Genomic DNA, 25,853 nt, shown 5'->3' with positions numbered 1-25,853 from the left:
GAGCCTCGCGCTCGCAGAGCTAGTTTATTATACGAGTAACCCTTAGATTCAGGAATAAATATCATGCATGACGTTAATCCCTAGCCAAATAGGTCTTTACCTCGCCACATGACAGATCTACACTGAGTGTACGAAACATTAGGAACACCTGCTCTTTCCACGACAGACTGACCACTGTGATTCCAGCTGAAAGCTATGATCCCTTATTGATGTCACCTGTTAAATCCATTTGAATCCGTGTAGATGAAGGGGAGGAGACAGGTTAAAGAAGGATTTTTAAGCCTTGAGACAATTGAGACATGGATTGTGTATGTGTGCCATTCAGAGGGTGAATGGGCAAGACAAAAAAAATAAGTGGCTTTGAATATGGTAGTAGGGTGCCAGGTTTGAGTGTGTCAAGAACTGCAACGCTGCTGGATTTTTCACAGTTTTCCGATGTGTATCAAGAATGGTCCACCACCCAAAGGATATCCAGTCAACTTGACACAACTGTGGGAAGCGTTGGAGTCAACATGGGTCAGCATCCCTGTGGAACGCTTTCGACACCTTGTAGAGTCCAAGACCAGATAAATTGAGGCTGTTCTGAGAGCAAAAGGGGGTGCAAGTCCATGTTAGGAAGGTGTTCCTAATGTGTCGTACACTCAGTGTACGTTTACACGACAGCCCGTAGAGACAAACTGTCATTGTAAATAATGTGCAGCCCAAGCGGGATTCTGGGAAGTGTTGTTTTTGGATGGATTGTGGAACTTTAAGCGCATAGTCTGGGATTTCTGGCAAAAGAACCGAAGTGGGCGCCCTGTAATTGTGGCGGTGTGGCTTTTCTTTATGGCTTTGACATGCGGTAACGGGAGGAAAAGCTGGGTTTACCCCACTACGGAATAGAGGCATTGTCCAAACAATGTCAACTGTCCACAAAGGACTTTTCCCTTCCACTTTCTCCAGCTCCTACATATCTTTTCCCTTTCATATTTGTTCCAAGGAAGGTGTGACGTCCGTTCTTTCAACAGAGCTCCTCTATCAAAGACATTTACATGGGCGGGGGGGGGGGTCTGGCTTGTAGTTGGCCGGTCTTATTAGGGACGATTGTTGACGTGCGTCAAAACAGCTTGTCAAAGTCACTGGGTTGCAACGGTGTGCACCTGGGCTCCATTCGTCTTAAGTGCTGTTCTCCCGTCAGCTGACGTTCACTCTGCGCTTCCTGTTCCATTCAGTCATTAACTTCCAGTGCTGTGTGCCGACACACAAGCGACCGACTTTAATGGCTCTCAAATGAATATTGCGGCCCTCGTGACAGAAGCAGTGGAGTCCATGGCAACAAGGCATCGACAAGGCTTCGAAACAATGGGGGGAGGATGCAGCGTTACTCCCCGATCCAACTCCACCACCCTTTTCCTCATCTCATTCCTCCCACATCCTCTTCCTCTCTCCCCCGGGTCAGGTGCAGTGTAGATGTTGCTTGTCAATAATTTAATAAGAGGGAGAACTCTCTCTTAACCAGGCGGATGAATTATTAACTATTCGGAATGCTGCGGGGCTGTGTTCGGGCTTTTGTGAAGAGGAATGATTAAATAATTGTATATAGAAGTATGAAGACGAGCATGTACATACTGTGGCACCCACAGCCTCATTCATGCATGTTTTAGGAGCGGGCGTCTGTAGCCAAATGAATAGCTTCTTTTATTTTCTGTGTGTACAGATGGGCTGTGTGGATAACTGTGTTTGGGGGGTATGTTAGCAGGTTTGTGAGTGCTGAGGCCCACATACATTTATCATAGAAGGGCTGGGCAGTAGAGCTGTAGCCGTGGGGCTGGAGAGCCATTCCACAGATGTGATGCATGGCTACAGAACCACCCTGGGTCCTATGGGAGGAGGGTTCACTCGGAGTGAATCACATTCTATGTTATGCAGCTCTTGCAATCGCTAGTCCTCTATACACACACACACACACACACACACACACACACACACACACACACACACACACACACACACACACACACACACACACACACACACACACACACACACACACACACCAGTTCTTGTTCCTTTCGTTTTACACAGATGCAAAATAACAAATGTCTCTCTCTTTCGCACAAACTCTCTTTAATGTTCTCACATTCTCTTTTTATATACAGTGCATTCGGAAAGTATTCAGACCCCTCGACATTTTGTTACGTTACAGCCTTATTCTAAAATGGATTAAATTGTTTTTTCCCCCCTCATAAATCTGCACACAATACCCCATTAATGACAAACGCAAAAACAGGTTTTTAGAAATTCTTGCAAATTCATAAACAAAACAGATATCACATTTCCGTAAGTATTCAGACCCTTTACTCAGTACTTTGTTGAAGCACCTTTGGCAGCGATTACAGCCCCAAGTCTTCTTGGGTATGACGCTACAAGCTTGGCACACCTGTATTTGGGGAGTTTCTCCCATTCTTCTCTGCAGATTCTCTCAAGCTCTGTCGGGTTGGATGGGAGCGTCGCTGCACAGCTATTTTCAGGTCTCTCCAGAGATGTTCGATCGGGTTTAAGTCCGGGCTCTGGATGGGCCACTCAAGGACATTCAGAGACTCCTGCGTTGTCTTGGCTGTGTGCCTAGGGTTGTTGTACTGTTGGAAGGTGGACCTTCGCCCCAGGCTGAGGTCCTGAACGCTCTAGAGCAGGTTTTCATCAAGGATCTCTCTCTGTACTTTGCTTCATTCATCTTTCCCTCGATCCTGACTACCAGTCCCTGCTGCTGAAAAACATCCACATGATGCTGCCACCACCATGCTTCACCATAGGGATGGTGCCAGGTTTCCTCCAGACGTGACTCTTTGCATTCAGGCCAAAGAGTTCAATCTTGATTTCATCAGACCAGAGAATCTTGTTTCTCATGGTCTGAGTCCTTTAGGTGCCTTTTGGCAAACTTCAAGCGGGCTTTCATGTGCCTTTTACTGAGGAGTGGCTTCCGTCTGGCCACTCTACCATAAAAGCCTGATTGGTAGAGTGCTGCAGAGGTGGTTGTCTTTCTGGAAGGTTCTCCCATCTCCACAGAGGAACTCTGGAGCTCTGTCAGAGTGACCATCGGGTTCTTGGCCTTTCTCCCCCGATTGCTCAGTTTGGCCGGGCTGCCAGCTCTAGGAAGAGTATCGGTGGTTCTAAACTTCTTCCATTTAAGAAGTATGAAGGCCACTGTGTTTTTGGGGACCTTCAATACTGCAGACAGTTTTTGGTATCCTTCCCCAGATCTGTGCCTCGACACAATCCTGTCTCAGAGTTCTAAGGACAATTCTTTCAACCTCATGGCTTGGTTTTTGCTCTGACATGCACTGTCAACTGTGGGACCTTATATAGACAGGTGGGTGCCTTTCCAAATCATGTCCAATCAATTGAATTTACCACAGGTGGACTCCAATCAAGTTGTAGAAACATCTCAAGCATGTTCAATGGAGACAGGATGCACCTGAGCTGAATTTCGTGTCTCATAGCAAAAGGGTCTGAATAATTATCGAAATAATATATATATTTTTTATGTTGAATACATTTGCAAAAATGTCTAAACCTGTTTTCACTTTGTCATTATGGGGTATTGTGTGTAGAATGATGACCATTTTTTCTCTTTAATCCATTTTAGGATAAGGCTGTAATGTAAGAAAATGTGGAAAAAGTCAAGGGGTCTGAATACTTTCCCAATGCACCGCAGCGTGCGCGCGCGCACACCACATATTACCATCCTCCCTGTACAAAGACAGCACAGAGGGGTAGGAGAACAGCACAGAGAGAGAGAGGGGGAAAAAAAGTGAGTCGGAGACTACAAGCTTAAGAGCGAATGAATGACGTGATAGGACATTGGATGTAAAGAGAGCCGACTTCAGACCCTGGGAGTGAAAAGTGGAAGGGAGGTAGATGGAGAGGCACACTGACACGGAGCAAAATGGTAGAGATGAGAAAGATAGGGACAAAAGGATTGGGGAGTACAGAGAAGATGGAAGGGAGCACTGCTTTGACCTTGAGATGAAGAGCGGGGGGGAGAGGGGGCGAGGAAAAGAGTGCAGTGGAGAGCGAAAGAGCTAGCCGGCAGTCGGTGACAGCCAGAGTTGAGAGGATCAGTCTGCTTAGTGTCTGTCAGATCGACAGGAGAGTGAGGGGAAACAGCTGGAGGCACTCTGCGTGTGTGTCTGTCTCTCTCTCTCTCTCTCTCTCTCTCTCTCTGTCTGTCTGTCTGTCTGTCTGTCTGTCTGTCTGTCTGTGTCCTTTTGTGAGGTTGTGTGTGTCTTTGTCTCTGCATGATGTGTGTTTACCGAGTTTGCTCTGCCTGTATTACGGTTTGCCTTATGTGTGTGTTTGTATAAGTGAGCGGGATGGGGAGAGTGAGAGGGTAAGGACAGAGGGAGAGGAAGGTATGACCCTAGCTGCCAGAGCCTAATCCTCTAGTATGGCCATTTTGGCTGTGATCAGTGTACCTGCAGAGCTAATGGATTCAGATGTGGGAGGGAGGAGGGAGACGAATGGGCCGGCACACCGGAGGTCCGCTTTAATATGGCAGCGATGTCATCACTGCGCCAACGCTCATTGCAGGGGTCACATAAAGAGTGGCGGGTGGGAAAAGTGCCTTTGCTTTCGACTCCTTTCACGTTGGACACATTCTGGGCTGAAGTACACAGCAGCACTCTATTCTCTTTCCTGCTTTCTCTTTCTATTTTGGTGTAAAGAAAGAACAGAGTGCCCACATACAATTCTATCAGCTCCCTCTGTAGTTTCTCTGTTCCTGTGCTCTCCACCCTCCTCTAGTACTGCCTCTGCGGGCCTTGGCTCTCTCTCTCTCTCTCCTTCTCTTTCCCCCTCTGTGTGTGTGTGTGTGTGTGTGTGTGTGTGTGTGTGTGTGTGTGTGTGTGTGTGTGTGTGTGTGTGTGTGTGTGTGTGTGTCTCTACCCTCGCTTTCTGTCTCTTTGTACTCCCCATCTCTCTCCCTCCCCATCTTCCCCTCTCCTTCTCTCTCGCTTTCTTTCCCTCCCTCATTCTCTCTCTCTCTTCATTTTGGCTGTCTCACAACTCGGCCAGCACCTGTACCTGTTCTTCTGTCTCCAATCCAGCCTGAAATGAGACGGCGCTTGTGTACCTTCTCCCCCCCTTATCCCGTTACTTGCCTCTTTTACATAATTCAGGCAGAAATATCGGTAATTACACCTTTGCGCTTGACTACCCGCTGCAGTGGAAAGCAGCCGTTTTTACGTGCTGCTGACCAATCCTGCATTGTTGGGAAGGACCCGCAAGTAAGCATTTCACTGTTAGTCTACACCTGTTGTTGACGAAGCGTGTGACGAGTAAAATTGGATTTGATTTAGATAGTTCGGGAGTGTTTATCAAGGGTGCTCCGCGTACAGGAACCGACCCCACTTTTTAAACGACCCAGACTCCCACATTCACTGTGGCCCAAAACTGCTGTCGATGAAGTTGGGGAAACAAATCAAAAACACTGTAGGTACGAGGTCAGCGTTTTGGCCAACCAGGCAGCAGGGGAAAAGTATATGCATTGAAATGTGTAATTGCCACAGATTTTTATGGCTGAGGTGTTAATTATGTTTTCTCCCCCGTTCACTGCTGCTTACAAGCCGGAAGATGCATATTGAGGTTGGCTCTGCGTGTATTATAATGAGCCCTGTGACAATTGCTCACTCCCGTTTGCTTAGTGATGCTAATGATCCCTAATGATTCCTGACTGATGAAGGAATCTTTTTTTCATTAAAAATGTCTACATGAAAGGAGTAGCCTTGATAAGAGTGTCACATGACTATAGAATGGGGGGAAGAAAAAAAAATCCATGATATTATGGTTAATGTGCAGCATAATTTTGTAGGTTTTCCTCTGCTGTTCTCCAACATATGTCTATGTCAGCCCGTATTGAGCTGAAGCACAGCTCTCCTTTGTGATACCGTCGAGCTGATTTCTCGACGGTGCGCTCACTCGGATCTAATACCTGTTTTCTGTTGATGCTGGAAGTCATTGTTTTTCAAAGGAACTCCTCCTTCTGTGCTTGCCAGCTCAAAGCTCACACTGAAGTGCTTTGAACGAAAGACGTAAGAGATCTTAATCTGTCGCCTTTTATTCATGTCAATTTAGCCTACAGTAGGCACCGGTTCAAGGCTGTGCTCCTCGGATCTTTCATGCACAGCACTGCGGAGCATGGTTAAAAGGCATACTCGGCGAGATGACGTCGCAACAAACCGCACCGCAGATGCAAGACTTTGCTCTCACACAGTCACACGGTGTGTCCGCGCATGTGCACGGGGGGCGCTCCACGCTGCTACGGGACCAAAACGGCGGAGAAGTTTAGGCTCGCACTTCAACGCTCTTAGTTGTTGCGGAAATTGACCTGCTTTGTGTTTACTTCCTGCATGCAGCGTCACCTCTGAATGTACCTTTTTTAAGTTTCACTATAGTCATATCTCGTTTATCTGAAACGCTGGCATACAAGGAAATTAGTTTACTGGAAATCATAGACAGGATGGGAGGGATGAGTCGGAGCCTTCCATTTCGATACTTGTAAATAATAGGCTCATTCTGTTGTGATAAGTGCTTCTTTCTCTTTCAGCATTATGGCCCATTTGGTAGTTACACCTGCGGCTGAGAGAGCTTTACCCACCGAATAATGTCCTTAAACTAGATGGTTTATTTTGATCCCAGTGATTTAATATGTCGTTTTGGGGAGGAGGGGATGTGAGAAGGCTGATTTGCTGCTTTTGACAGCAGGGGAGAATTCTGGTTCAATGGCAGAGCACTTCTCAATCACTACACTCAGCATTAGTATGACTCGTAGGGGTTATAGAGGGGGTTCTGTACGCATGAGCCACAGGCAGAATCTGAGAGGCTGATATGTGTTTGTTTCTCACTCGCTCTTTCTCTCTCCATCCACAGCTGCTTCGTGTCAGCGGGTGAAGGTGGTGCCAGAGGTGGAGGCGTACCCCACCGAGTCGGTCGACCTGCGCTGTCAGTTTGTCGACGGAGGAAACACCAAGCTCACACAGGTAACCAGATAACACGCGATGAGAGAGCCTGCTGTGCACGTCAGCCTTGACGCAGGGAACGATAAATATTGCCCTCCGATTTCTTTGAAAAGGAAGGACAGTACTGTAAAGATGTTCTCCGGAGTTTTAATGTGGCAACCGTTGTGGTCGACCGTCGCTGCATTGACATTCTGTTAGTGTGGGTGTTCTTTATGCTATTTCATGAAATCGACTGGACATGTGGATAAGACTGTATGTGCACAGACTGCCATCCTGCAACCCTCTTAATTCCTTGTCATTCCTGTTGGACGCAGGTGTCGTGGATATGGGAGCCCACGGAAGGCCAGAGGGACAACATTGCCGTCTTTCACCCCACATACGGCGAGAGCTTCCCCGAATCTCCCTTCAACGGGCGTGTCCGCTTCATCCAAGGCACCTTGACAAACCCCTCCATTACCATCACCAGCCTCAAGATGGCCGACGCCGGGCGTTACACCTGCGAGTATGCCACTTACCCCAGCGGCAATGAGCAAGGCACCACCAATCTGGTCATACTTGGTGAGCAGCTGGTGTTTTTGTTTTCTTTCAGTCTGCGCCCTAATTGCTCTCGGCTAAGAGAGGGCACCGGTGCTATGACTAATAGTGTCCTCAAATGAATGCGGTGTCACGAAACGCATCAGTTCCAATGCACCCACCTTGTTAAGCCTCCACATCGATCGCCTCACTTTTCACCCTCGCCAGCTGAATCTCTGCTGCCTTCCTCTTGCACTGTTGTCTTTTTATTAGACTCTAGGAGGGACCACACTTCCTGTATATGCACAACAACAAACTCACTCATGCATTCGCTTACCCGTCTCTCTTTCAGCGAAACCCAAGAATTCTGCATTTCCTGTTATCGTCCAAGCCAGCACAAGCGGTAAACCAGTGGTCGTGGCCAAGTGTGAGGCGGCCGACGGCAAGCCAGCAGCCACCATCAAGTGGATGGGAGAAGTCGGTGGCACCGAAAACACCACTTCCAAAAAAGGGCTGGACGGCACGGTGACAGTGATGGGCGAGTACCTACTGGTGCCCACGCCCGAGGACAACGGCAAGGAGGTCACCTGCATGATCAGCCAGCGCACTCAGGACAAGCCGCAGATCTTCCCCATGAAGCTGTCCGTCGAGTGTAAGTGTTTCGAACCCAGACCACAAGGTTGTAATCCTCTGAACCGAAGCCTAGGCATTACTCCAATAACAAATGTTTGAATAACCGTCTTATTCAACGAAGTGGGGGGGGGGGGGGGGAGGAAGCACAGAATATTTCCATTAGGTCTCAGACAATGTTGGGTTAGTTATCTCACAAGCGTGGTTCACCACCTCCATTTCTGAAGCATTTTGGGACTTCCCTGTGTTTGTTTTTACCTAGCGTGAGTCATCGGTCCCTAGTCATATCTCTGCAATCCTCCGGCGGTAGTTTTCAGTTTCAGTGATGCTTTATAGGTCAACTCTCGCTGTGAGAACCTCTGTGTTGAAGCTTCTCCCACTCCTGCACCCCAGTAGGCAATCAGTGTTCACTTGGTCGCTCCAATTCACAGTAACACCTCTCTCTACTCTACTCTCTCTTTCTCTCTACTCTCTCTGTTCCTTTCCCCTTCTTTCTCAGATCCCCCGACTGTGTCCATAGTGGGCTATGATAACAACTGGTACATTGGCCGGACCGACGCTGTCCTGACCTGCCAGGCCACTGGCAACCCTGCCCCCACCAACGTCACTTGGACAGCGTGAGTTAATCTTCCCATAGCTGGCCCCTGATCTTTGGAGTACCCCCCACCCGTCCCCCCAATTGCAGTCCCAGGCTTTTGGATTGGAGTATCCATGACAGTCCCAGATGTTTGGAGTATCCCTCCCATTGCGGTCCCAGACTCATGGATTACCCATCTCATGTCTGTCCCAGACTTTAGGAGTATCCCTTCCCGTTTTGGTCTTAATTTACCCTGAGATGGGAGAACGACTTTAGACAGCGTCTCCCCGATCTATCCCAGACAACAGAAGGAGTCAGTCAGCCAAAAACAATCAATTAGCAATTCCAATCTGATCTGCTAGAGCACCAATATTGTCCGTCCTCTGGGTCCCAGCAGCTTGCCTTCGTCTCTTAATGGGGGACACAAGTATCTCTGCATCGGTTATACGGAAAAGAAAAACCATATTTAATTTGTTTTTCTCTTGTTGATTATCCACATGGTCTTAATTTCGTCTGGCGGTGATAGACAGACGGCGGTTAGATTGTTACAGCCTGCTCCTCCAGTTAAGGTCTTGAATATGGAACCAGATAGGAACTCGTCACAAGGCTGTGCTTCTTCCAAGTTGTTTATCTCTGTCCTCCCTCCTTCTCTCACCCCTGCTCCCTCTCTCCACCCCCCCCACACACACACACACACACACACACACACACACACACACACACACACACAGCATGTCCGGTCGGATGCCTGACACGGTACAGATCAGCGCCAACAAGCTGATCGTGCGAAAGGTGGACGAGGCTGTGAACACCACCTTTGTCTGCGAGGTGAAGAACCGGCTGGGAGTGAGCAAGCACCAGGTCACCACGGCGGTCATCGGTGAGTCAAGCCCACTGAGCACGTGACATCCGCCTGCGTACTCTTACTTAGTCTTACGTACACACACTGATGCACACATTCCAGCTCACGAGCGAACACAGGTGCGGACATTTTGTGGACGCACACACACATACACACACTGGGATCAGAGCTACACAGTGGTCTTGTCCATCATTTACACTGTCAGAGACCAACGTTCTCTCACAGCTAACTCTGTCGTCTGCTGGGCAGGTAAAAGGGGGTGAAGGTTTGGCTTTTAGGGGTTCTTGGAAGGGTTCTTCTATTCATGCGGGAAACCAGTTGGTGTGAGCCAGTTTGCCGGGTTTTCTTTTCTCCCCACTAACATCCTTAGTGTAGATCTGGATCTCTCTCTCCCCCCCCCCCCTTCAAAATAAGAGTCCGCTCTTCCTCTGCATGCACTTTCAACAGATTTTTCCTGTATTCAGATATGCTGCGGTTTCTACTCTCTTGCTTTCACACATTGATCCAATGAACACAAAACAGCCTTACATTGGCTAGCCTTGACTTGGGCGTCAGTTATGGTTTGCAAGATGTCAGTTATGCTTTGTTACATTTGGATTCTGCCTGGTCAAAACGGGTTCTGCCTTTGGATCAGTGGAGCCAGCGCAGTTAGCACTTGTTCTCACCAAAGACGACGTGAAAGCTACATTTAGAATCCGTGGGAATCCTTTCAGAGGTTTTGAATTGTCTCCCTTTGTTCTCAAAGTTGCTTTGTAGGCGCTGAAACGTGTGGGAGGTGGGGAAGAAGTAAGCTCTGGCTAGCAGCGTTGCCTTGTGACCACTGTATTAGGGTTGGCTGGCACTCCCACCAGCACCACATCTTTGCAAGTACTTGAGAGAATCTGGTCCAACCTCCAGTTTCATCCCAAGCGATGGTGCCATACATTTTTTTGTCTTCTTCTAAATGAAACCAATTGTAGTACAAACACAATCAGCTTCCTTAATTTTCACTCCTGAAACCATTTTAAAAGCCCTCTCTGTTCCCTTTAACTTCAGATGAAAGCGCCAAGCTCTATTTGTCTGGGGTGGCTTTCGTAACACCCCTTTGAGATTGTGATTGTAACGAGGGTTGACGGAGGTGCCGAGCACAAAAGTAAAAGATGAAGTTTCTCCTCTACATTTTAAAGAGGAGTGCTCGGTCACGTGACCCACGACCTCTGAGTAAAATACAGAACTGAGTTCTGCTGACAGGAGAGGAAAATGCGCCGGTCTCTCGCTCGACACTTGCTCAGCAGGCACGTGCCAGAGATGGCGTGTTAGTGTCGACAAGGTGCCAGCTGGATCTGTCCGCGTAGAGAGAGCGGCAGAGAGGGGAAAAACAATAACAGAAAATTCCATAGAACTCTTAGATGACTCCTGCTAGACTTTCAAAGGCCTGGCGGGGGTTCGCGACCCCTTGTCTCTAGTCCCCCCCCCCCCACCTTCGGGGCTGTCCAGCTGGCTCTGTACATTTTCACTGTACACTGGAACACTTCTGAAGGGACCAGCGCGTACACACACACACATATTACTTCCTCTACTGCCTCAGGCAAGCCATCCTCTGGACATACACACACTTTCCTCCACAGGGAAAGAATAATAAACTAATCTAGCTGAGAGGAAATGCTGGCACTGAAATGGCAGCTGACATAAACCCGGTGCTAGTAACCTACTGTATTGTAGCCTTAGTTCTGGTTTTGTCCTCAGGGCTGGAATGGCTGCAGGCCACTGGAAGTTCCTCTTTAATTGATTGTCACATCTTGATTTAATCCATCTCCATTGAGCAGATTTAAACCATCTCCATTTATCAGATGTTTGTTTCCCACCTCAGGCCATGTTAAAGGGGTGTAGTGAGAACTGCCAGACTGTGAGGTTTCATCTCTGTGAGGGAGATAAGGAGAGAGGCAGGCACCTGGCCATGGTGGTTTATCAGAGACTGTCCCGTGGTGCCCAGAGAGAGGTTAAGCCTGCCCAATGGAGAGCCTGGCGGGAAGGTACAAATAAACAAGTTAGAGAATATCTACCATGAACATCTGCCCATTTGCCTCCAATGATACTAGATGTACTGGAGGTAGTTTGCAGTGCTAGTCCAATGTGACCCAGTAACCTTGCCCGTGGCCTGAAGAGGCGTGTTACAAAGAACTAACCCCAAAGAACTAGCAAAATTGACAGACCTTGGACATTAGCACCACCAGACTGGGTTAGCTTGCAGAGCTTAAAAGGACAGCGTGAGATTTTGAGGAAAATACCTTTTTCTACATTTTTTACATTTTAGTCATTTAGCAGACGCTCTTATCCAGAGCGACTTACAGTAGTGAATGCATACATTTTCATACATACTTTTTTTTGTGTACTGGCCCCCCGTGGGAATCGAACCCACAACCCTGGCGTTGCAAACACCATGCTCTACCAACTGAGCCACAGGGAGCCTACCTACCCAGAGTCAGATGAACGCATGGATGCCATTTTTATGTCTCTAATTAGCATTAGCGCAATAACTAGAAGTCTACCAGAACATGCTCATTCAGTTCATATGACTCTGAGTAAGTAGAAAAAAAGGCTTAGTTGCCAAAATTTCATACTATCCCTTTAAGCTCTGCATGCTAACCCAGTCTGGTGGAGTGCTGATGTCCAAGGTTGGTCAATTTAAACCCTGTATTTGGGGAGTTTCTCCCGTTCTTCTCTGCAGATCTTCTCAACCTCTGTCAGGTTGGATGGGGAGCGTCGCTACACAGCTATTTTCATGTCTTTCCAGAGATGTTCGATCGGGTTCAAGGCCACTCAGGGACATTCAGAGACTTCCTCCACTTCCTGCATTGTCTTGACTGTGTACTTAGGGTCATTGTCCAGTTGGGCCGTGAACCTTCACCGCAGTCTGAGGTCCTGAGCGCTCTGGAGCAGGTTTTCATCAAGGATCTCTCTGTACTTTGCTCCGTTCATCTTTCCCTCGATCCTGACAAGTCTCCCAGTCCCTGCCGCTGAAAAACATCCCCACAGCATGATGCTTCCATCATGCTTCACCGTAGGGATGGTGCCAGGTTTTCTCCAGATGGGACGCTAGGCATTCAGGCCAAAGAGTTCAATCTTGGTTTCATCAGACCAGAGAAACTTGTTTCTCATGGTCGGTGTCTTTAGGTGCCTTTTTCAAACACCAAGCGGGCTGTCATGTGCCTTTTACTGAGGAGTGGCTTCCGTCTGGCCACTCTACCATGAAGGCCTAATTGGTAGAGTGCTGCAGGGGTGGTTGTCTTTCTGGAAGGTTCTCCCATCTCCACAGAGGAACTCTGAAACTCTGTCAGAGTCCATCGAGTTCTTGGTAACCTCCCTGACAAAAGCTCTTTTCCCCCGATTTTCTCAGTTTGGCCAGGCAGCCAGCTCTAGGAAGAGTTTTGGTGATACCAAACTTCTTCCATTTAAGAATGATGGAGGACGCTGTGTCCTTGGGAACCTTCAATGCTGCAGAAATTTTGTGATACCCTTCCCCAGATCTGTGGCTCAACACAATCCTGTCTCGGAGGTCTACGGACAATTCCTTCAACCTCATGGCTTGGTTTTTGCTTTGACATGCACTGTCCACTGTGGGACCTTTTTATATAGATGTGTGTGCCTGTCCAAATCATGTCCAATCAGTTGAATTTACCACAGGTGGACTCTAATCAAGTTGTACAAACATCTCAAGGATGATCAATGGAGACAGGATGCACCTGAGCTCAATTTCGAGTCTCATAGCAACGGTTCTGAATATTTGTGTAAATAAGGTATTTCTGTTTTTTATTTATTTATAAATTTGCCAACGTTTCTAAAAAGCTGTTTGTCATTATGGGATATTCTGTGTAGATTGATGATGAAAAAACATTTAATTTAATCCATTTTAGTATAAGGCTGTAATGTATGAAAATGTGGAAAAGGTCAAGGGGTCTGAATACTTTCTGAATGCACTCTATCTCCTAAATATTTCTGATAGAAATGGGTGGTTCATTACTTACTAGTCAGGAAGAATTTGTTTGACTTTCATTCAAATGTCAGCAACCACCTTGTGCCTCCTTCACTGAACTTGGGCCACATTTTCAATTTTATTCTGGTGGTCAGGTTCTCCACCAATCCTACCTGCAGTAGGAGCCATACTTTCTCAGGAGACCCCCCCCCCCCCAATTCCAATCCCGCTCTGCCTTAGCCGTTTGACGTCAAAGAGCGACGGAATGATATGCCTGATTTGTCATTCCACTGCCAGGCATCTAACAGACCCAAGCAAAGGGCAATGATTGCCTTGCCTGTGAGCGGCTGCATTTCAATTTGAATGATAAAGTCTAAGCCCGAACGCTTTGCCGTTGCATTAACCGCTCGCACCCTGCCATTTTGTGCCTGGCGCTTTGTCATTTCCCTCATTTTCTCAGGCTTGTAAATGCAACTGCCCTCTGGCCTGACCCAGCAGAAACAGGCTGCACTATCTGCATAGCCTCAGGCAGGAGCATAGCTCTGTAATCCTCCAGGGTCATGAAGCTACCTTTCAATTAGCCAGAGGGTTAGCTCTATGGCACATCAGATCACTATCTGGCTCAATAATCCCCCATCATTAATCAATGGGTAGTCAATGCAAGACCGAGTGCCCTGAATCCTTCAGGACTAGTACTAGGATTGCTTTTCCCCCGTCTACCCTAGCTTTTGGGCCTCCTCGCTCTGTTCTGGAAGAATGAAGCTGGAACCACACACTTCTCTCTCTCTTTCCTGTTCTCTGTCCCTTCAGCTTCCCCTCATGAATGACTCATGGAAACACAGAATAACTCATTTTGAGGTAGATTGCAGCATTGCTATTCACCGTGTGTCGGTTTGTTGATCTCTATCAACAGCCAAGGTCTGGATTCAATCATCGCAGCAGGATTTGTCCAACTTTTAAAATTGGTCTCGAAATACATGTGTCTGTGTATAATGCAGTCTTGGTACAGTAGTCGCAGAACTGATTGAGAATCCGAGTCCTTTATCTAAGAATAGAAATTTGTGTTACCAATCTATTGAGTCTTAAGACAAGCGGGCGCTAACAAATGTGTCTATTGTGTGCCTCGTGTACTGTAGCGTTGGCGTGTAAATAATGTGTCGTAAGCTAAACCATCAGACGTGTTTAGACGGTAACCCAATAATATTTGTTGAGTGACCTCTCAAAGTTTCTGTTATCCAGTATGCAGAGTATAGCCATTAACAAGATGTTTATCCTTTTGCAGCTATGAAATGCGGTCTGTTTACATCTAGCCACATACCGCCAGACACCGACACTGAAAATCAATACCCGATCCAGATTCACCCATCTGCTTTCCGGGATGTATTTTTATTTTACGATCATGCAATGCAGTCGTTTCTTTTCATTAACTCCTAGCCTACGTTGTTGTGGTGGTGTGTCAGACGGGGAGGGGCGCCCTCGGCGCTACGCTAGTCCACCCCCGCCTTGTTGTGTGCTGTCGACACATCCTCACAGCAGCCAGCAAGGCCACTTAAGAGTGCTTGCCGACTGTGTGAATATGGTATTACTGCTGCATAGAGACTGCAGCTGGGAAGAAGGCGGTGGTGAATGAGGAAGCAGAGTGACTTAAGGGTGGGGATGTCACCGAGGTGAGGGATGCCTCCTAGCGTTTCTCACCTCTAGGGGGATGAGCGAGCACCGCAGTTAAGTTGTGTGTGTGTGTGTGTGTGTGTGTTGTGTGGGAGAGCTGTGTGTGTGTGTGTGTGTGTGTGTGAGGGAGAGCTCTGTGTGTTAGTTTAAGCACATCTGCCCGGCGTTCTCCGAAATAAATTGTTTAGAAACTTCCGCGTCTCAGGAGAGAGAGAGGGGGATTAAATGGTCTGTAGAGAACTGAGTAAAAAAAGACGTGTGTGTGTGTGTGATCGTTTTTGTCTGCATCCAAAACGGAAAGAGAAGGAGGGATTTAGGGTGATTTGAAGAAAGGCCTCGGTCGCTTCAGACTAGACTACTTGAAATTGAAATGATTGAGATTGTCATGGAAACACTGGAGATTTTCAGGGGAGGGGGAGACGGGACGGAAGATTTGAGGTGAACGTGCATGCAGAGGTTGAGAAGGTGCTCTTACCCCCACTGACAGAGTTCGCACTGGCAGCCCAACTCCTTACATTCCCTCTCAACACGTTAAGTGCCTTGAGTACGTCAACCTTATAAATATTATTGGATATTTACAGTTCTATACATATGGGTACTTTACCTGTACTGTACAGCAAGAACCTGAAATCGTACTCATTATCTTCAACATCCATTCCAGATCCATGTTATTTTCCCTGCCTTTTTCCTGTTCTGACAATCTCTTCCTGTTCGCTAAGTTGTGATTCACTGGAAAAGATGGTTCAGGTCGGCTGTTGTGCTCCTTCCCCCTAATCTCTATGAGTGACAGTGATATAAGCTCGCTGTGATCATTTTTGACTTTTATTACCCCTTTCTGGTTGATTTAGTCCTGACTCCCAACTACCCCTGTCCTGTTTCTCCCTGTGCTGTGGCTTTGATGTTTTCACCTCCCTAGACATCAGGGCCTTGCATCTCCCTGGCCCTCTGTCTTGGCAGGACATTCCAAGCTGCCCTGTATGGGGTCTGGTTTTTGGAATGGATCAAACTGCAGGCGGGTTTCTGCCTCTTATAACCTCGTGTGGCTCTGAGTTTAGTTCCTCCATTGGACTGGTTTTTGGTTTACAGTGGGGGAGCGCTCATAGCCCGGGGTTAAACTAACTGACCGATTTTTGGGGGGGGGGGGGGGGGGGGGCAGAGCAGTATGTCGACGTGTTCCATTTTTCAATTCCATCATGCATGACCACAGTGTGCTAGTCATTACCACTTCTATAGTGCCCTTTCACTTCCCTTTTCCTGTCTCTTTCCCTGTCTCTCATCTCTGCGTTGTTGTGCCCGATGTACGCGCCTCGGTCAAAATCTCAGACCCGTGATTCGTCCCATCGTGGGTCACAAAATGTGTTCCTCATTTTTGTTTCTCTACCGAAACAAGAGTGGACCGGCTCAAACTTGGCTCACACCAACCGTACTAAGACCGTAGAAATGGGCAACGGGGGGCTGCAAAAAAAACAACAAATAACTGCAACTAAAGGGGAGGAATCAATCCCAGTCAAATCCCTACAACACTGATCGAGACACCACCACCTCACTGACAGCATCTCACCAGGAGAGCACCAGAACAACAACACTACTCGTATGGAAAGAGGCCCGTTTAAAAACCGACCAACCCCCTCTTTCCTCCCCCCCATTTTTTTTTTGTCTCTCCCTCTACCTTTTGCTCCTCTCCTCCCCCCTTTTCAGAGGCCATAGTGGACCCGTCCAACGCGGGTGTGGTGGCGGGGGCTATCATCGGCAGCCTGCTGGCCCTGCTGCTGGTCAGCTCGCTGATTGCTGTCCTGGTGACCCGCAGTCGCCGGCAACGGCGCGGTTACCCCGGCAATGGGGAGCCTGGCGCCTACGGGAACAAAGCCCGCCTCTTCGCCGGAGCTGGCAACAAGAACGAAGGCACGGGGGCCAACATCAACGGGCCCATCTATACGTACCGCGAGAGCGACCCCGGAGCGCTGGCGGAGAATGCCAACGACTTCCACGGCCCGCCAGGCTCCACTCCCACCGCCCACGACATCCTGCTGAGCAGCGAGATGGACGAGGCGGAGCGCAGGAAATTTGACGCCCTCGACGACAGCCTGGAGGAGGAAGAGGAGCGCTACGACAGCTTCAGCGTGGGCATGGCGCCAGCCTATCACATCCACCGGCACAACGAGGAGATGGGAGGGGTCAGCATGTACCTGGACGACGACATGGAGTCACAGCGGGACGGGTCGGTCATCTCCCGGACTGCCATCTACGTCTAGAGAGGGGCGGTCACCCAACAGGGTCCAGGAGGGAGAGTCCACCACCAACCACCTGTCTGGAACGATACCGCCAACAACCACCCCTCCCCCTGCATACTAAATAGACATGCTACGCTTATGGTCATTTTACAAAAGAATATCACTACAGAAACAAAACAAGGCGTTGAAACTGAACTGTAACTGATGAACAAGCAGAATGATAACTTGAGTGCGCTGGTCAGTGACTAGACATCTCGTTAAGTCAGTCAGTCTACCAAAATAAATTGTAACAATGTAACTCATCTTCAATGCTGCTTACTGCTCCATTTCAGCTTAGCAAGTGAAACGTGAAGAATGACCACGTGACTGCGTCAGTAGCCAACTAATCCACAGGACTGTAAACACTAAGACTTTTTCTTGGTAAGGAAACGCACCGTTCAATGTCGCCGTCATGGTAAAACTTTTAGATGTGTTCATAGACGGTCACGCTCGTTCTATAACCACGGCTACTGCTTGAAGACGTCCTCCAGCGGACCGCGGTGTGGAGGACAAGGAACAAAGCTGCAACTTGTTGTCTTAATGTGCATCATCACAGGCGTTCCATAGCACAGTGTTACGTAAATGGTCTTTTGTATTATCAAGATGTTTGGGCCTTCAGGCCTTGTTGAATCACATTTTGGTGTTAATGACTCATAATGACTCAGGCAGAGTTAGTCCCACCAACTTAGTTTCCAATTTCCATTTCCTTCCTCCTTTTAGTTTTTTCCCCCCCATTTATTTTATTTTATATATGGGAGGCCAGCGACATGGTAGACTGAGCTGGAGCTGGGGTTTGGATGAGAGAAATGGTGCGACCACATCTGTTTTTGTTTTTCCAACTGTCTGTTGGCTGTTCATGTTGGTGGAACGTCACTGCTAAGTGAAGGGCAGCGCGTCAGCTGGAACCATCACAGGGCATTGGGCCCCGTGCCAGGCTGTACTAGCCTTCCACGCTGAGGGACCAACCAGCTCCTGGAATGATCGGAGCCACGTCTAGTCTGCCTAGCGATAGTGTAAGACAGACCGGCATGCACACCCAGCTCTAACTGAAACTCCTGCTCGGCCTGTCAGTTTGACCAATTAAAAAAAGGAAGCGTACTCCATTTCCCCGGCAAGTCAATAAATGTGCCGTCTATTTAATGGTTAAGAAATGTTTCGCCGCTGATCCTCGAGGGACCGGAGGCGGAATATTTCCCTTGTTTGTTTTTTTTGTTTTTACCAGAACAAGCTGTTCCTAGCCCACTTGTTTAATTCAGGAGTAGAAGAAGCATACAAGTGTTGCGCATTATCTTATGTAGAGGTATAGAGCGAGAGAGGTTGATTTCCGGCTGGTATTGAGTGCTTTTGCGATTCTTCTTCTTATTTTTTTAATGCAGTTAAGCCCAAGCATTAATAAGACAAGCCGCACATACGGCTGAAATAGCGAAGTTTCGCTCCCGAACACAGTAGGAGTTAGGAGGTCGACCGTCTGCCTTGTTGTCGACCGTCAACGATCGATCATCTACTTCAAAATTCAGTATTATCATTATTTTTGCAGAGCGAAATGCTTAGTTGAGTTGTTTTTGCTGTATGTTAATGGACAAATCTCTGCCGGGCCTGCTAAGGGGGCAGTAACACACAAAATACGCCTGTGACTGTGTGCGGGGATATTTCTGACCATGTGCGAGGCCCATTACTTCTGGCTGAGTTGACCGAATTTGACTCGCTGCCAGACTTGGTACGAGGTTAAGGCTAACCCCACCCGCAGTATGTTCCTCTGTCGGATTGGCGCCGTTCACTTTAAAGTAGCGGCCGAGTGTGTGTGCTGACTAGTGTGTGTGTGTGTGTAGTGTGATTGTACAGATTCGAGTTGTGTATATCCCACATGCTGATTCACCGCGCAATAGCCCAATGTTATGCAGGAGTTGTTTTGCATAATGTCATACATATGGATGGCTAAGCCTATCTCTGAGTCATTCATCAGTCATTTCATGCACAGTAACCTCACTGATGAAGGGGTTGTGGGACGGTGATAGGAAACTGCTTAGCACGGGGACCCGCATGGACATGAATATTACACTGGCGGAGCCGGAATGAAGCCGGACTGGCTCAAAGGGCCTTTGGCGTGGTCTCCTGTGCCAGATGGAAACTTGATTGGGTATTGGTGTCCGGGCCGTTGCTCTGTAAATATTGTGACCCACTCCCCTTCCTTTGCTTTTTCTTATCACAGATAGAGGTCGACTGATTATGATTTTTGAACGGCGATACCGATTTATTGGAGGACCAAAAAAAAGCCAATACCGATTAATCAGACGTTTATTTTATTTTTTTTCAAATTTTTATTTTCTTTTTTTATATATATATTTTTTTATTCATCTTTTTTTTTTAAATATATTTAATAATGACAATTACATCAATACTGAATGAACAATGAGCACTTTTATTTTTACTTAATAAAATCTGTTTAGTCTCAAATAAATAATGAAACATGTTCAATTTGGTTGCATAATGCAAAAACACAGTGTTGTAGAAGAAAGTAGAAGTGCAATATGTTCCATGTAAAAAAAGCTAATGTTTAAGTTCCTTGCTGAGAACATATGAAAGCTGATGGTTCAATATTCCCAGTTAAGAAGTTTTAGGTTGTAGTTATTATAGGAATTATGATGCGTCGACTATTTCTCTATACCATTTGTATTTCGTATACCTTTGACAATTGGATGTTCTTATAGGCACTTTAGTATTGCCAGCCTAATCTTCGGGAGTTGATAGGCTTGAAGTCATAAACGGCGCTGTGTGTCAAGCATTGCTAAGAGCTGCTGGCAAACGCAGTAAAGTGCTGTTTGAAGGAACGCTTACGAGCCTGCTGCTGCCTACCACCGTTCAGTCAGACTGCTCTATCAAATATTAAATCATACACTTAATTATATATATATATAATAAACACAGAAATACGAGCCTTTGGTCATTAATATGGTCAAATCTGGAAACTATCATTTCGAGAGAGAAACTTTAATCTTTCAGTAAATATGGAACCGTTCCGTATTTTATCGAACAGGTGGCAACCCTAAGTCTAAATATTTCTGTTACATTGCACAACCTTCAATGTTATGTCATAATTATGTAAAATTCTGGCAAATTAGTTTACAGTTCGCAACGAGCCAGGCGGCCCAAACTGCTGCACATACCCTGACTCTGCTTGCACTGAACGCAAGAGAAGTGACACAATTTCCCTAGTTAATATTGCCTGCTAACATGAATTTCTATTAACTAAATATGCAGGTTTAAAAAATATATACTTCTGTGTATTGATTTTAAGAAAGGCATTGATGTTTATGGTTAGGTACATTTTTCGTGAATGCGCATTTGTTAAATCATCGCCCGTTTGGTGAAATTGAAGTAGGCTGTGATACGATAATAAATGAACAGGCACCGCATTGATTATATGCAACGCAGGACAAGCTAGTTAACCTAGTAATATCATCAACCATGTGTAGTTAACTAGAGATTATGTGAAGATTGATTGATTGTTTTTTTATAAGATAAGTTTAATGCTAGCTAGCAACTTACCTTTGCTCCTTGCAGCCACAAGGTCCTTTTGACGCTGCACTCATGTACAGGTAGTCAGCCTGCCACGCAGTCTCCTTGTGGATTGCAATGTAATCGGCCATAATCGGCGTCAAAAAAGGCCGATTACCGATTTTGTTATGAAAACTTGAAATCGGCCATGCCGATTAATCGGTCGACCTCTAATCACAGATTCCTATCGCATTATCAGATCATCACCACTGTGTTCAAATGAACTGTTTTCCTTATGATGTTTTGTGCGAATGGATATCCATTTTTTTCGAATTAAGAAAAATAAGTGTTCTTATGTGAGGTGTTGGTTGTGTATATCTTGATGTAAGATATCCATTTAATGAAGTAGGTGTGTTTATCTTCAATACTCCCTTAAGAGATGATATTTATAAGTGCAGTGTGGGTAATGGTAAGTATCACACACTACTCTCATGGGAAATGGTTGGAAAATAACCAATGACTACAAATGACCTTAATGTAATTATAATGTGTGTCAAGGCATGGTATGTAGAGGTGTATATTATCGAGGGCCTTGATCTCCAATCTGCTCTGACCATCTTTTCCACACAGTCTCTCGCTCCCTTCCACGGATTAACTCTCACAAGAGAGCATATAATCACACACCCATGCAGATCTGTTTCACTCATAGAATTCTCTCTCACACACACTATTTCCCTGACCCGACACACACTTTGAGTTTGATGCCTCCCATTAGCGGGGGGGGGGGGTGATTGTTCCTCGTTGGGCTCCTGTGACTCCATCACTCTCCATCTTGTTATTAAGATGAACAGAGAGGCAATCTCTTTCTCTACAGAGGTTTAAAACCTTTGATTCGCTGTTTTTAGAAGTAAACAAGCACCAATTTCACTCTGTGGGAAGTGGCGCTACAGCTTCTAAGGACCATGTCAGAATAAAAAGCGCTGTTTCTGGCATGCAATTACCCGCCCTGTCTAAAGGCGGTGATGGTGGCGGTGGTTTTAAAAAGCATAAATGGGTCACGACATCCTACAATTCTCATCCGACTCTAATCTCAAGACAACCAAACAAAGCCTTAAATTCACAGTTTCGCCACATGCGTTATTCCCCGTGTCCCTTGTGTACAAAGTATAAATAAATCCAACATACTTGCAACATGCATTACTAATTGATGTGGTTACGTTAGTGCATCTGTTCTGCCCAGCTGCTGGTATAACAAGGTATTCATGTTTTCTGGTAAATTATACAGTGTTTTTTATTTTTTTGTTGTTGTGTACAATATTGACAGGACGGTGACCTGGAGAATATGAATAATATTAAAATGCTCCTATATTCCAAGATGTTTGTGTCTCTCACTCTACAAGCTGCTAAGAATATAACAATGTCTTCTGTATCACCATCTTGACTGTGTGGGTGTTTTTCATTTGGAACCTTTTCGTTCCGGTTCGTCCTGTCAACATTAATTTTTGTATTCTGGTGTTTATTAAAGTATGATGGATTTCTAAATATGATTTGAGGCTGTTATGTGTGACGTTCAGCCGGCGTAGTGATCCGTCTGTGAATTTGATTGTGACATGTATATCGACAATGTTTTTGCTTCGGCCCTTGCGGTTATTAGGTCGAGCTTAATAATAAAACTGAAATTATTCTCATTATTACACGGAGAACTGTCTGTTCGGTTACGTTTATCACATGCTTCGACAGCAACCCTATCTAGACAAGTGTAGTTACCCAAAGTGCTAGAGAAACTAGAGGGTTATTGATGTGAAACAATGAGATGTAATAAGCGAAGAGGAACTGTCATGCAAAGAATACTGCTCGTTGTCGTCAGTATCTTTAAAGTAGATGCATTCATGGTTTGGTGAGTGTTTTGTTCACAACATGTGGGCTGGATGATGTATGTTGACTGCAGATCCCCCCCCCCAAAAAAAATGTACGGACTTAAATAAGGTGGCTTATTCAGCCAAACCTGTCGTACTACATTGCCCCGCCAAATTCTTGACTGCAGTCGAGACATTTATCGTCCTCCTGAGTCCACTTTAGGTCCTCGTCTGTTGCCTTGACTACGCCTCTCTGCAGCACTCTGTCAATCCCTCTTCATTCAGGCCTTTTATCCTTGTTGACCTAATGCAGGTGATTGTGACACGAATGGCTTAGTTTTAGTTCAGGGAACGGTACTGAAAAAAAAGAACCTTTTTTTTAAAGATTAGTTTTTTTAGTCATATTTTACAAAAGTCAATCTACCTCAAGTCTGCTGGCATGTAAATCTTAGTAACGGCTTTGAAAGGTGGGATTGTGACAAGCGACAAACAATTACTGTACCTCAGACAATCTACAGTCTTTGGTTGTCAATTGTCAAACTGGAAGGATACCAATTGTTTTTGGCGGGGCATACAGGCAGAATGTTAAATAATGTAGCAGGGCACATTAACGACTGGAGTAGACCCACATGTCATAGTAATGGGATGTCGTTTTTCTGCCTCAATGCGAAATCATGTCATTAGATGACACTCCATTTTATTTTTGTGCATATTCTATTAGTTCCTCTTTTTTTTTTTTAACAGTGACTGTTGGAACTATTTTCCTCACGAGACCTATGTGAGAGAATGTGAATTGTTCTGAATTTTGTTAGGCCGCCGTCTATGCTGCCGTTTTCTTTATTTAAAACGTTCCTTTATCTCCACGTACGAATGGAAGACGGGCCTGTCTGCATTTCCAGGCATGTCAAAGTTCCATGCCAAATTAGAATTATTATTTTTTTTTTTAAATGAGAGAGATTATAAATAAAACTGAAATGTTAAATAAACTGCCTAACACATTCTTCCATAGTATTATTTGTGGAATGTCATTGTTTGTACTAGGTAGCCCATAAAATTGCACTGGAATGCTGAATGCCGGAATGCTTGAAAGGATTTTCCTCGACTCGTCAATAAGTGTCTCGCCCACATGACCTAGTAGCTCGTTATTTACCTTGGGGCTTGTGATCTTAACCAGAGGGTGTCCGGGCAGGGCTAGCAGAAACGCCTGATAGCCTACTGTTCGGGCCTGCCGGCTGCTTGCCCTGCCCACAGTATATTGACAAAGCCACTAATGGCTCTGGCTGTCCAGTATTAATAGACCGGCAGAACTGTGGACAGCCGCAGGGGGTCTTCCATTGAGCCCTATGTGGACCGCCCTGGGGCCTGACACCCCTCTCTCACCTTTCCCGCACCACTCGGGCTGAATGGATTGACACAGATTGACAGATAAATGGCCTACAGCGTCTTTTCTCCAGGCCAGTCTCTCAGTGGGATGGACAGATCGTCAGCCAGGGAGCAAATCCTGTCCAGTTCACCACCTCCTGAATGTTCTCTCAGTTTCTCATTGCTGTCAGTTGTCACAGCACCTGCGAGCTCAAATCAAATGTTATTTGTCGCACGCTTTGTAAACCACCGGTGTAGACTAACAGTACAATGCTTATTTATGAGTCCTTTACCAACAATGTAGAGTTAAAGGTGGAAATGACATGTAAATAGTGAGGAATAAATACACAGTGAATAACGGATAGCAATAACGAGTAAAAAATAACGTGGTTATTTGCATATTTCCAAAGCGACTTCCAGTAAGTAGCAAGTAGGGTTAAGTGCCTTGCTCAGTCACCTAGTCAGCTTGGGGGTTTGAACCAGCGACCTCTTGGTTACTCGCCCAACGCTCTTAACCACTAGGCTACCTGCCGCCCTATACAGGGAGTACCAGTACCGAGTCGATGTGCAGCGGCTGCCAGGGAAAACCTACAGCAATGTGTGAAGATCACATGTCACTCACTGTTATTTATTAGACCGCAGGTTTCTTAAGAAAAGCCTCGTGACTTAGTCAGCTGTGCCTTTTCACACTCGCGGGTGTTGCCGTCGTACGTGTGAACGCGAGGGAGAACTCGGCGAGCGCGCCTCGCTACAGCAGCTTTTGATGAGGCTAAGGTAGCAACAGGAGTCAATGTGTTTCCAGCTGATCTAGAATCAGCATCTACCTACCACCCATAAAGTGGCCACCAGTTGGTATGTGATGTTATGCGGGTTAATGTAACTAATCCTAACTGATCCCAGGACAGTGGGTAATGGATAGCGCCGGCTCGCTAACTGCAATGACAAGGTTCAAAATGTAGTACCAGGGAAGTGACACTGAGGCAAGGAGAGGAGGTTGAACGTGAGACCGGACATGTCATCTTCGGTTTGGCTCTCTGCACGGCGGTGACAAAAGCAGAGGGAGAGATACCAGACGGCTGCTCTCTCTCTCTTTCTCTTCTCTCTCTGGCTTGTGAAGATAAGACTGACACCCCTGAAACACCACTGCACCATCGCTTCTCTGGTCCCCATCGTTCCCTGCGAAATGATGGTCAGAGTCCACCAGTTCTCGAACCGTTTTTATGTAGGCTGCAAAGTGATAGGCGTGCTCAGTCCTGCCCCACTGCTCTCAGCCATACTGTCTAGAGGCCTTTAAATCCACTATCATTTTATATACTTTTCTCCCCATCAAGAACATCTTTCATTTAAAATGTCAATTATATTTTTTAAAGGGTCAGTCTGTGATTGCTGCATCCATTTTTGACTTATTAAATTAATGATATATATATATATACCCCCCAGTGATTCTTGAAGAATATAACTTATACATGCCTCATGAGTTTAGATCAACTGTCGTAACCCAAAATACACTACATGACCAAAAGTATGTGGACAGCTGCTCGTTGAACATCTCATTCCAAAGTCATGGGCAATAATATGAAGTTGGTCCCCCCTTTACTGTTATAACAGCCTCCATTCTTCTGGGAAGGCTTTCCACTTAATGTTGGAACCTTGCTGCAGGAACTTGCTTCCAT

At 46.3% G+C, this 25,853-nt stretch overlaps 1 protein-coding gene and 1 non-coding gene across 4 annotated transcripts in view; one reads left to right on the top strand and one right to left on the bottom strand.

Moving 5' to 3' along the window:
- LOC106588412 (poliovirus receptor) overlaps window positions 1-25,853 on the top strand; it is an 82,496-nt gene that overhangs the window by 24,817 nt on the left and 31,826 nt on the right. For 2 of the 3 annotated variants that reach the window (XR_014382902.1, XM_082970012.1), the window contains exons 2-6: window positions 6,907-7,016; window positions 7,310-7,553; window positions 7,861-8,160; window positions 8,638-8,755; window positions 9,447-9,595. Coding sequence is in view for 2 of the 3 variants with exons in the window: in XM_082970012.1 (XP_082826138.1) it covers window positions 6,907-7,016; window positions 7,310-7,553; window positions 7,861-8,160; window positions 8,638-8,755; window positions 9,447-9,595 (921 nt within the window). In the remaining variant the exon portion in view is untranslated. Of the gene's footprint in view, window positions 1-6,906; window positions 7,017-7,309; window positions 7,554-7,860; window positions 8,161-8,637; window positions 8,756-9,446; window positions 9,596-16,895; window positions 22,505-25,853 lie in introns of those variants that run through there. The other variant, XM_014177359.3, reaches the window with a different exon arrangement.
- trnaa-ugc (transfer RNA alanine (anticodon UGC)) lies at window positions 11,950-12,025 on the bottom strand. The gene has a single exon. It is a non-coding gene; the product is annotated as a tRNA-Ala (tRNA).

Source organism: Salmo salar, chromosome 27 (genome assembly GCF_965601325.2).
Source record: "Salmo salar chromosome 27, fSalSal1, whole genome shotgun sequence".
In the NCBI taxonomy this organism is placed as follows: domain Eukaryota; kingdom Metazoa; phylum Chordata; class Actinopteri; order Salmoniformes; family Salmonidae; genus Salmo; species Salmo salar.
This window is presented reverse-complemented; position numbering and strand designations above follow the sequence as displayed.